Source organism: Pantherophis guttatus, chromosome 9, assembly GCF_059756535.1.
Source record: "Pantherophis guttatus breed Tessera chromosome 9, ASM5975653v1, whole genome shotgun sequence".
Lineage (NCBI taxonomy): Eukaryota > Metazoa > Chordata > Lepidosauria > Squamata > Colubridae > Pantherophis > Pantherophis guttatus.
This window is the reverse complement of record NC_142071.1, coordinates 24,200,001-24,212,109: the sequence shown is the minus strand read 5'-3', so window position 1 is coordinate 24,212,109 and position 12,109 is coordinate 24,200,001. Positions and strand designations below refer to the sequence as shown.

The window sequence follows — 12,109 nt, the reverse complement described above, 5'->3', positions numbered from 1 at the left end:
TGCCTTTTCATGCCTTGGGACCTGTGATAAATAGTCTCTATGTCTGAATCTTGGAAGAATTGTGTCAGAGAATCTCTGGCATGAATCCTAACAACAAGAGCTGTTATTCAAAATATTTGCAGATCATGTATAGAGAAAAGCGTATTTCTGTGCCAAGGATCTCTGCAACGAGCACCGGAGCACCTCCCATTTGACAGAATTGCTTTCAAATGCCAGTGCCATCAATCTTCTTTACAGAATAACTTATAATTGGCAAAAAAAAAAAAAAAAATCAGGTCCAAGCCGCTCACAATTTGAATTTCTCCTAGCAAGGAGAACAAAACAACCGATAGTTAAACAAAGGGAATACGGAAGGTAGAATGGAGCAGGACAAGGTTGATCGGTGATGAATGAAAATAGCGGTAAGTGGAGAACACAAAACATTGGATGCGTAGGAGAAGGAGATTTACTGAAGGAGGTGACTAACTCCTCTCTGTCAGCTGGCCTCCGACAGAGAGGAAGAAGCAAACAGCAATTTGTCAGTCTCCTTCAAATAAACCAGGGTTAGACTCGATCGGCTGAACATCCATTTGCAATTGTGTGATTATATGTGTGTGTGTGTGTGTGTGTGTGTGTGTGTATAAAGGAATTCTTGCGGATTTTGCTCCACTAGTCATTGCTGACTGTAGGGATTGGTGCTCATCTTCATTTCAAGGCCATTGAGCCAGTGCTGTCCGAAGACATTTCTGTGGTCATGTGGCCAGCATGACATCACAGAGCATTGTTAACTACCTACCAAAGTGGTACTTATTTATCTACTCACATTTGAATGCTTTCAAACTACTAGGTTGGCAGGAGATGGAGCAAGGAACAGGAGCTCACCCCAACCCTGGTCTCGAACCAGGGCTGCTAGCTTTCCGGCCGACAAACCCAGCAGGTTTGAGCCACCGCGCCACCTGTGAGTCTATATAATGGACATCGATTCGTGGGCACATACAAATCCACACACATACATTCACACACACATGCTGTCCTTTTCCTCCAATTTCCTCTGTTTGCATGGTAGCAGAAATACAAGATTCTTAAAGAATGGGTCATTTCTGTTTTAGCAACTGTGACGACACATCCCACATCGCCCCCCGCCCCCACTTGAGTAATTCATGTACCGTTTGTCATCTTTATACCACTGGAATTCCGCTGATGGAACTGCAGAGGCCTCACACTGAAGGATGCCCTTCTGACCCACTGGCACGCCAGTGTTCTTGGTGTCTGAGATATACGGTGGGTCTGCAGAGAAAGGAACAAGTTAAGTATCTAGGGCCGTGATGGCGAACCTATGGCACGTGTGCCACAGTTGGCACACGGAGCCATATCAGTGGGCACACAAGCATTGCCCTACTTCAGCTCCGGCGCATATGTGTGTGCCAGCCAGCTGATTTTCGGGCCTTCTGGGCCCACCGGAAGTCGGGAAATGGGCCGTTTCTGACCTCCAGAGGGCCTCTGGGTGGTGTGGGGAAGGCAGTTGTCGTCCTCCCCAGGCTCCTAGAAAGTCTCTGGAGCCTGGGGAGAACAAAAAACAGGTCTATCAGGCCCACCGTGCCATCGCTTGGCAAAAGTGTGGGGAACGTAGGGGGGTCACGCGCACATGCGTGGGGGCGGGGCGCATTGAATTATGGGTGTGGGCATGCGTGCGCACCCCCCTGCACTCCCCCCACTTTTGACACGTGACAGCAAAAAGGTTTGCCATCATTGATCTAGGGAATAGATTTCTTTTCTTTCTTTTTTTTTATCATTGGTTCAAAAACTTTCCTTCCTTTAGGGGTGCCTTACAACAAGCCATTTGAGTTTCATTTGCAAGATCCTCTTAGAAAACATCTGGTGTAGGAAAATAATGCCCAAAACCTGATAAGATTGCTTTAAAGCTAATCTGAAAGAAAGAACTTCCAGTTGTGATGAAATATTCAACAATATATATATATAAAATCCACAATCTCACAGGCATGGAACAATTACCGTGTTTCCCTGAAAATAAGACCCTGTCTTATATATTTTTTGAACCCCGAAATAAGCACTTGGCCTTATTTTTGGGGAGGGCTTATTTTCGGGGGGGTGCAGTTGGGTGGACTGGCTGGGAGAGGGCTTATTTTTTGGGGGGGAGGCGTATTTTAGCGCATGCACTCAAAAGCCCGATTGGGCTTATTATCAGGGGACGTCTTATTTTCGGGGAAACAGGGTAATGATTTTTGGCTACAAACATCTGTAACCTTCAGAGTGACAGTCCATCATTTCTTTTCAGATTCTTTGCTAGGGGTACAAGAGGAGGTGCCTCCCAAGGATGGTAGTGTGTAAGGATACGTAAGTCAATGCCACAGCAAAAACATAAGGTAATAAGGGTTAAGTTAACCTCTAAATCAGGGGTCTCCAACCTTGGCCACGTTAAACCTGGCGGACTTCAACTCCCAGAATTCCCCAGCCAGCTTTTCTGGGAGTTGAAGTCCGCCAGGCTTAACGTGGCCAAAGTTGGAGACCCCTGCTGTAAATGAATGTAGGTTTGCCTGCAGAATGGAATACCTGGGTGCACATCTGTATCCATGCATACAAAGGAAGGCTACCAATTCAGCAAACACATTGGGAATTGCAATCCCAACACATAATAGACTGTCAAGTTTGAAAAAGCATAACTGCCCTAGAATACATGCTTCAGTTTGTGTAGCATTTTATTTTAGGGCAGGTATCCTTTTTCACAAGGGGAAGAAATTATCCCTGTTGCAATATATTTGCCAGTATGCAACTAGGTGGGGACAATAGATGTATATATATATATGTTTGTTTGCTTTTTGGTCCTTTTGATCCATATTTTGTCTAATTTTGTTGTGTTTTCGTAATGTTCATTTTCCATGTTTGCAATTTTAACTTTTTGAATAAAAAATAAAATTTACAGAGGAAAAAAAAGAAGACATGCTTCAGTCTGGAACAGATCTGTTTTTCTTTCTCTTAGTAGTTGTCTAAACTGGGGCAAATATGCATAAAGAAGGCATGTTGGCTCAGTGGTGGACCACATCATTTTAATGAATAAGGTCCTAGATTCAATCTGTTAAAATATCCAATGAGCATTCTTGGTTAGATTGAGTGCTGTAATACCGTATTTTTCAGACTGTAAGATGCACTTTTTTGTCTCCCAAAAGGGGGTGAAAACGTCTATGTGTCTTATAGACAGAATATTGCCATAGCCCTGCCCACCTGCCGGCCATTTTTTGGCCTCCGCACGCCCTGTTTTCGGGCCTTTTTTCAGCCTTTTTCAGCCTTTTTTCTTTTTTCTGAAAAAACGGGCTGAAAAAAGCCTCGAAAACGGGCCGAAAAAAGCCTCAAAAATGGGCTGAAAAAAGCCTCAAAAATAGGCTGGAAAAAGCCTCAAAAACAGAGGCTTTGAAAAAGCTTCGAAAATGGTCTGAAAAAAGCCTCAGAAATGGTCTGAAAAAAAGGCTGGAAAAGGGCAGAAAAAAGGCCCGAAAATGGGGCACATGGTAGCCAAAAACTTTTTTTGTTGTTTTCCTCTTCTAAATTTAGGTGCGACTTACAGTCCGAAAAATACGGTATGTTAGATCTCAGATAAAGAGTCTGAATGTTGTTGTCCATCCCTTGAAGATTAAATAGAATATTCATCCCAAAGAAGGAGTGAATCCTCGTTCCTCTGAGCTGCAGGGTAAAGAAAAATGCAATGTTACGCACAGTTTACGGTGACTTTTACTCTCCGCACAACAGGAGTTGCAACATCGTTGGAGGCACTGCACTCGTACTCCCCCGATTGTTCCCGGGTGATGCTCGTGATCTCCAAGTATTCATCTTCACTCATGAATCCTGAAGCTGGAGAGGGCCAAATAGGAAAAAGAAGGAAAGAAGGAAAGAAAGAAGGAAGGAAAGAAAGAAAAGAGGAGCAAGGAAGGAAGGAGGAAAGGAGGAAAGGAAGGAAGGAAGGAAGAAAGGAAGGAGAAAGAAAGAAAGAAGGAAGGAAGGAAGGAAGGAAGGAAGGAAAAGATGGAAGATGGGAAGGAGGGAAGGAAGGAAGAAAGAAATAAAATAGAGAGCAAAGGAAGGAAAAAGAAAGAAAGAAAGAAAGAAAGAAAGAAAGAAAGAAAGAAAGAAAGAAAAAGAAAAAGATGAAGGAAGGTGGGAAGGAGGGAAGGAAGGAAGGAAGGATTGTGGGAAGAAGGGAAGGAAAGAAGGAGAAAGAAAGAAAGAATAGAGAACAAGGGAAGGAAGGAAAGAAGGAAAGAGGGAAAGAGAAAGAAAGAAAGAAAGAAGGAAAGAAAGAAAAGAGGAGCAAGGAAGGAAAAGATGAAGGAAGGAGGAAAGGAGAGAAGGAAGAAAGGAGAAAGTAAGTAAGAAAGAAAGAAAGAAGGAAGGAAGGAAGGAAGAAAAAGATGGAAGATGGGAAGGAGGGAAGGAAGGAAGGAAGAAATAAAATAGAGAGCAAAGGAAGGGGAAAAAAGAAAGAAAAAGATGAAGGAAGGTGAGAAGGAGGGAAGGAGGGAAGGAAGGAGAAAGGAAGGAAGGAAGAAAGAAAGAAGGAAGGTGGGAAGAAAGGAAGGAAGGAGAAAGAAAGAAAGAATAGAAAACAAAGGAAGGAGGGAAGGAAGGAAGGAAGGAAAGAGGAAAGGAGAAAGAAAGAAAGAAAGAAAGAAAGAAAGAAAGAAAGAAAGAAAGAAAGAAAGATAACAGAGCTAGACTATGTAGCAATGCAATAAGGTGATAAAATACAGAAAATAGAGAAAGTAACTTGTCGCCAGATATCATCTTTCATGCAGCACGAATGCTATTGGTACTTCTGGATTCTACTATCAAAACATTCTCTTCATTTATTGTGTCTCTTGATGTGGAAAACAGACACAGGGCATCTGAATGAGCTCGGAGGCGGCCTGGCTTGGCAACCCGCCCGCCCCCCTCCCCAAATACCTTTGTGCAAAAGGTTCTAAGTCTCTTGATTTCTTTGAAGATGCTGGAGTGGGACTATTCCCTTCATCTACAGCGGAGGAAATCCTCATTTCAAATGAGACAAAGAGTGTTTCCTTAAAATCTCTTAACCTACAGTAACGACACCACCCGAAATCTACTTGGGGCATGTTTTTTTTTGTATAGAGGTAATCCAACAAAGAAATATTTTCTAAAGTAGGGATTATTGCAAAGACAATTAGAAGACTTGCTCTATTCCAATTGGGGCCATAGCACTGATCCTAACCCTAACCCTAATTGTCCCCTCCTCTAAAATAAAGTTCTGTTTTCTGTTTGGGTTGTAATTTTAACCTGGATAGATCATCTGGGTGAGAAAGACTAGAAGCCACCATAGCAGGTCAAGCAGGCTGTTGATTACAGTTTGTTCACCCTTATACTTGGTAGAAACAGGAAGAAAACCCCATACATTTCTCTAATGATACATTTCACCCAGGATTTCCCCCAGGAAATAGTGGGATATTGCATTATGTATCCAATACATTACCATCATCCTGGAAAGCCCTTGGAATAAACTTTTGAGCTGGTCAATCCACAACCACAGTGGCGGGGTGGGGTGGGGTGGGAATAAATGAATTACAAAGCTTTGTGAGAAAGTCTCTTAAGATCTTATGTACATGAACTACTATCTGAATACCCGTGCTCTGCTACGAATCTATGTGATCGGGCTTCATAAATCGACACTTACAGCTTGAAAATTTATGAGTAGTTACGATCGGCCTCTCCTCTCCCCTTCTCTCCCTCAGCCTTGCCTCATAGAAGCCTATCCTATCCTATCCCCCTTCTCTCCTTCAAGCTTACCTCACAGAAACATCTCCTATCCTATCCCCTTCTTTCCCTCAGCCTTGCCTCATAGAAGCCTATCCTATCCTATCCCCCTTCTCTCCTTCAAGCTTACCTCACAGAAACATCTCCTATCCTATCCCCTTCTTTCCCTCAGCCTTGCCTCATAGAAGCCTGTCCTATCCTATCCCCCTTCTCTCCTTCAAGCTTACCTCACAGAAACATCTCCTATCCTATCCCCTTCTTTCCCTCAGCCTTGCCTCATAGAAGCCTATCCTATCCTATCCCCCTTCTCTCCTTCAAGCTTACCTCACAGAAACATCTCCTATCCTATCCCCTTCTCTCCCTCAGCCTTGCCTCATAGAAGCCTATCCTATCCTATCCCCCTTCTCTCCTTCAAGCTTACCTCACAGAAACATCTCCTATCCTATCCCCTTCTCTCCCTCAGCCTTGCCTCATAGAAGCCTATCCTATCCTATCCCCCTTCTCTCCTTCAAGCTTACCTCACAGAAACATCTCCTATCCTATCCCCTTCTCTCCCTCAGCCTTGCCTCATAGAAGCCTATCCTATCCTATCCCCCTTCTCTCCTTCAAGCTTACCTCACAGAAACATCTCCTATCCTATCCCCTTCTTTCCCTCAGCCTTGCCTCATAGAAGCCTATCCTATCCTATCCCCCTTCTCTCCTTCAAGCTTACCTCACAGAAACATCTCCTATCCTATCCCCTTCTCCCCCTCAGGCTTGCCCCACAGAAACCTCCCCTATCCTCTCCCCTTCTCTCCCTCAGCCTTGCCCCACAGAAGCCTCTCCTATCCTATCATCCCTCGAAGCTTTCAAGAAGAGACTAGACTGCCATCTGTCAGAAATGGTGTAGGGCCGTGATGGCGAACAGGTGGCATGCAAAGCCCTATCAGTGGGCATGCGAGCGTTGCCCTAGCTCAGCTCCAGCGCATATGTGCACGCCGGCCAGCTGACTTTCGGGCCTTCTGGGCCCATTTTTCACCCTCCCCAGGCTCCAGAGGTTTTCTAGGAGCCTGGGGAGGGCGGAAACGGCCTTCCCCACAACTCTGGAGGTCCTCTAGAGGCTGGAAATGGCCCATTTGCCAACTTCTGGTAGGATCGGAAGGCCTGTTTTTCACCCTCCCCAGGCTCCAAGAAAGCCTCTAGAGCCTGGGGAGGGCGAACTGGGCCCACTGGGCCATCAAGTGCCAAAAACAGGGGGAGCGCGGGGGGGGTGTTGCGTGCATACGCAGGGCAAATTTAATTATGGGTGTGGGCACATGCACGTGTGACCCCCCCCTGTGCCATCCCTGGTGTAGGATCTCCTGCTCGGGCGAGGGGGTCGGACTAAATAAATAAATAAAATAAATAAATAATTTTATTTCTATACCGCCCTTCTCCCGAAGGACTCAGGGCGGTGTACAGCCGATTAAAAACACAAAGACAAACATCAGTTAAAAAAATAATTAAAATTATTACATAATTTCGGCTCAGATTTAAAACCCCAAAATTTAAAACCCAATTTAAAAATCATTACATTGATAGCCCGGCTTGGCGGAACAGCAGGGTCTTGAGGGCACAGCGAAATACACGGAGGTCGGAGATCTTACGCATTTCCGGGGACAATTCATTCCACAGGGCAGGGGCTCCCACAGAGAAGGCCCTCCCCCTGGGTGTTGCCAGCGGACATAACTTGGCCGATGGCACCCTGAGGAGACCCTCTCTGTGGGAGCGGACTGGCCGGTGGGAGGCTACTGGTGGCAGAAGTTGGTCTCAAAGGTACCCAGGTCCTGTGCCATGGAGCGCTTTAAAGGTGGTGACCAACACCTTGAATCGCACCTGGAAGACCACTAGATAACCTACAAGGTCCCTTCCAACTCTGTTGTTCTGTTCTGTTCTGTTCTGTTCTGATCTTTTCTGTTCTGTTTTCTGTTCTGTTCAACTAAGCTGAATAGCTGCATCTCCCAGATCCAGGTTGGCTGAGATATAAGCAAACACAGCAACTGCTGGATTTCAAGGCCACCAAAGCCCCCTGAATGGAGTCCGTTAATTTGTGGGAAGAATAAAGCATCACTTGGAACATCATGGGCATAAGAGACGCCCGCACACTCCCACAAGCAAAAGAAATGAGCAATCATTTCTTTTGTCTCAACTCTGGTTTGCCGTGTCTGTGAGATGTCTGCCAAGCATTTACCTAGGAAACAAGTTTTCTCGTCTGAAGGCTGGAAGTCCCTGAGTCTCTGCCAACTTCTGGTTGGAGAAGTGTGAGAGATCCTCTCTCTCTTTCATTCTTGAAAACATCAACACTTTTTGGTCAGGATCATATAAGTCTGTAGAGATTCTCGGTCATCCAGGTCCTGGTTGTCCCAAAGGTGCTTTTTCAGGAGGCAACTGGACTTTCTGGTTTTTTTCTTTGAAAAGGTTTCGCTTCTCATCCAAGAAGCTTCTTCAGCTCTGACAGGATGGTGGGGAATGGAAGGATTTATACTCCTTGCAGACAGCTGGTCATTTGCATCCTTTTTAGAGGGTCGTTGAAGCCCTTGGAGGTTTATCCGTGTCCTCAGGGTCACCTGAGTGGTGCTCCTGGTTCCAGGACATATAAATATATATGTATATGTTTTATGTTTATGTTTTATTAAATTTATATACCGCCCTACTCCCGAAGGACTCAGGGCGGTGAACAGGCACAAAATAAAATACATAAATACAAAAGTTAAAAACATAATTAAAACCAAATTAAATAATTTAGCCCAAGACAATTAAAAATCCCAATAGTTTAAAACAAATTAAAATTTCAGTTTAAAAATTTAAAAGAAAGGGGAGAAAATTAGGCCAGGCCGGCTTGCTGGAATAGGAGGGTCTTAAGAGCACGGCAGAAAGTGCGCAGATCCAGGATCCTCCGTATCTCCGGGGGGAGCTCGTTCCAGATAGTGGGTGCCCCCACAGAGAAGGCCCTCCCCCTGGGGGCCGCCAGTCGACACTGCTTGACTGACTGAAGAATATAAATCCTTCCATTCCCTCACCATCCTGTCAGAGCTGAAGAAACGTCTTGGATGACAAGCGAAACGTCTTCAAAGAAAAAAAACCAGTTGCCTCTTGAAAAAGCACCTTTGTGACAACGACGACAACAACAACAACAAAAGAGTCGTCTTCAAAATAAAAGCCACACAGTTGTATTGTGTGCACAGTGCACACTTATTTACATTTGATTTCTAATTTCTGATTGACTTCACGTGGGCCAGGCAGGGACAGCCAAAGGGCAAGAGGTGGGCCCAGAGACTGTAAAAAGGCCCAGGTCTGGCATTAGAGAGTTAAAACGCCTCAGAATCAAAATATTTTTTTTTAATATAGTACAACCGTTCCCCAAAGTCTTCCCAAATGCACACACACTGTGTTCGCGCAAACCGCTTGAAAATTGCCGGAGGTCTCCGCAGACCAACCTTTCTGCTGATTTGTTATATATCAAAGCCCGTATAGAGCTCATCTTTTAATAATCAGGGTTCTAACTTGTTAACGCAACGAGTATGTCTGTTTTTGGTGAGCGAAGCTGTGTGTAGCGAGGGGTAAAATAAAATTTAAAAAAAATCACAGGGGCTGTGTGCACCGCAGCTTTGTTCACTTATTCAAAACAGCCTTGATCTCTGACATCAGAAGAGAAACAAATCAAATATGGAATCAAGAAAACTTGCAAGGGGAGGAAGAAAGGGAGGAAGGAGAGAAGGGAAGGGAGATTCCTTTAAGGATTGTAAGAAGTGAGTAAAAAAAAAAGAGAGAGAGAAAGAGAGAGAGGAAGATGGGTAGCATTGTCTTATTTATTTCTTTTAGTCCACTCCATCTTCTTTTATCAAATATTTGCAGCCGTAATGATGTAATTACTGAGCAAAGAATGTCTGAGACCAGTGTCACACTTAATATTCCCATTAATTTTAAATGGTAGTCCTTGGTACATATGCCTGGCAAATGGTGTCATATTTTAATTAGGCTTGCCCTACACCATCTGAAATTAATAATAGCTCGAATTACCAGTGTAAATTATGAATTAACATTGCTGCAGCATTAGGAAATAAATTAGCTCTGGACAGCTGTTTTCTGCCATTGGATGACAATGGCAGGGAGAACCTTTACACATCTCCCACGACACAAAGAGAGAGAGAGAGAGAGAGAGAGAGAGAGAGAGAGAGAGAGAGAGAGAGAGAGAGAGAGAGAGAGAGAGGAGTAACTGAGCTAGTAATAACAAAAAACTATCCTACCACAAATGTTCCCAAAGACACAATGCCTTAAAGTGTAAGTGAAATTCTGGCGTTCCAACATCTTTTTACAATAGCCAAGTACAATAACAGTTTGGCTTAGTGCAGTGATGGCTAACCTCTTTGCCATCGTGTGCCAGAAAGAGGGGGGGCAGGGGAGGTTCGCACACATGTCCACATCCATAATTCTATGTGCTCCGCCCTGTGCATGCTCGCGCAACCCCCCTCCCCCCCACTCCTGGCACGCAATGGCCCAGTAGGCCTGTTTTTCTTTCTCACCTGGCTCCAAATCCTCTCTATGCATCTGGGGAGGGCGAAAACAGCCTTCCCCACCCCCTTGAAGGCCCTCCGGAGGCCCGAAATGGCCCGTTTTCCAACTTTCAGTTGGACAGGAAGTAATGTTTTTTGCTGTCCCCAGCCTCCAGAGACTCCTAGAGAGAGCTGAGCTGGCATGCCAGGCAACATGACTCCGCGTGCCGCCTGTGGCACGCGTGCCATAGGTTCACCATCATGGGCGTAGTGATTAAGGTGCTGGCCTAGAAACCAGAAGACTGTGAGTTCTAGTTCCATTTTAGGCATGAAAGCTGGCTGGGTGACTTTGGGCCAATCACCACGGTACTGTGAGTTCCAGTTCCTGCTTAGGTACGAAAGCTGGCTGGGTGACTTTTTGGCCAAAACCCACCTCACAGGGTTGTTGTTGTTGTTGTGGGGAAAATAGGAAGAGGAACGAATATTACAAATTTCTGCCACCTTGAGTTAACTTATAAAATAATAATGTTTGGGATAAAAAAAGAATAAATAAAAAAATAAAAAAAATCTAATAAATAGATAAATAAACAAACAGGTAAACAAACAGATAAACAGATAAATAAATAGATAAACAGATAGATAAATAGATAAACAGGGCTGTACCCACTAGGTCTCTTAAAGAGAGAATGGTGATGGACACTCTGGTTTTTATTTTATTTTCACAACTGATTTTTTTTTTCTCCCACAAGCTGCTTATATAATATGTGTGTGTGTGTGTTGGGTTGCTACCGGTTTGCCCCAGTTCAGGCAAACGGGTAGCGGCAGCTGCGGGAGACTCTCCCCATCTGCCCGGATGTCTTTGCGCATGTGCAGAAGTGATGCGCGTGAGAGCGCACGCCCACACACGAGCGAACCGGTAGTGACAGGATTTGAATCCCACTACTGATATGTGTGTGTGTGTGTGTGTGTGTGTGTGTGAGAGAGAGAGAGAGAGAGAGTGTTTATATATGTATGTATGTATGTATATGTATGTATATGTGTGTGTGTGTGTGTGTGTGTGTTTGTGTGTGTGTCTTTAGCCAGGTTCTTCCTACGTAAACCAAGATTTTTATGCAGCCCTAGTTCAGTGAAATCACAATCCACTAGTTTCTAGGATTTTTTCAGGCAGCCAGCAAGCACCCTGCTGCCCATTGGGAGACTTAGTCTTAGTCAGGGGTGGGTTCTAAATTTTTTTACTACCGGTTCTGTGGGCGTGGCTTATTTTGTGGGTGTGGTCTTGGAGGTCATGTGACTAGGTGGGCGTGGCTAGCTGGTCAGAGTCATTTCTGGAAGGTCCTCACACTTACGACCAGTCCTCGCACTTACGACCCGACTCATTTGTTTGCTTTTAACACTGATCAGCTGTAGGACGGCCCTTTGAAGCCCCACGGCAAGAGTTTAAACAGTTTTTTTCCCTCTAGTCATCAGCTGGGACTCAGGAGGCAGCAATAGATTGGGGGTGGGACCAAATAAAAGGTAAGAATAACGTGGGTGTGGGGGGGTGGAAGGGCGGGGGTGGGGAGAACCGGTTCGGTGACATCATATCGTCACCGCTACCGGCTCGGCCGAACCGGACCGAACCGGGAGGAACCCACCACTGTCTTAGTCTCCTTAGTCTCCCAATGGGCAGCAGGGTGCTTGCTGGCTGCCTGAAAAAAGCCTAGAAACTAGTGGATTGTGATTTCACTGAACTAGGGCTGCATAAAAATCTTGGTTTACGTAGGAAGAACCTGGCTAAAGAGAAATACACATACAGCCTACGAAAAGAAAAGAAAACAGACACACACACACACACACATATATAT

The 12,109-nt window shown here is 44.9% G+C and overlaps 1 protein-coding gene across 9 annotated transcripts in view; it reads right to left on the bottom strand.

Annotated features, from left to right (window-relative positions):
- NTM (neurotrimin) overlaps positions 1-12,109 on the bottom strand; it is a 1,048,866-nt gene that overhangs the window by 36,942 nt on the left and 999,815 nt on the right. For all 9 annotated transcript variants that reach the window (XM_087875664.1, XM_087875663.1, XM_087875662.1 and 6 more), the window contains 2 exons: positions 3,709-3,843; positions 1,146-1,266 (listed from right to left, as the gene is read on the bottom strand). In XM_087875664.1, coding sequence (XP_087731790.1) covers positions 1,146-1,266; positions 3,709-3,843 — 256 coding nt within the window. The remainder of the gene's footprint in view (positions 1-1,145; positions 1,267-3,708; positions 3,844-12,109) is intronic.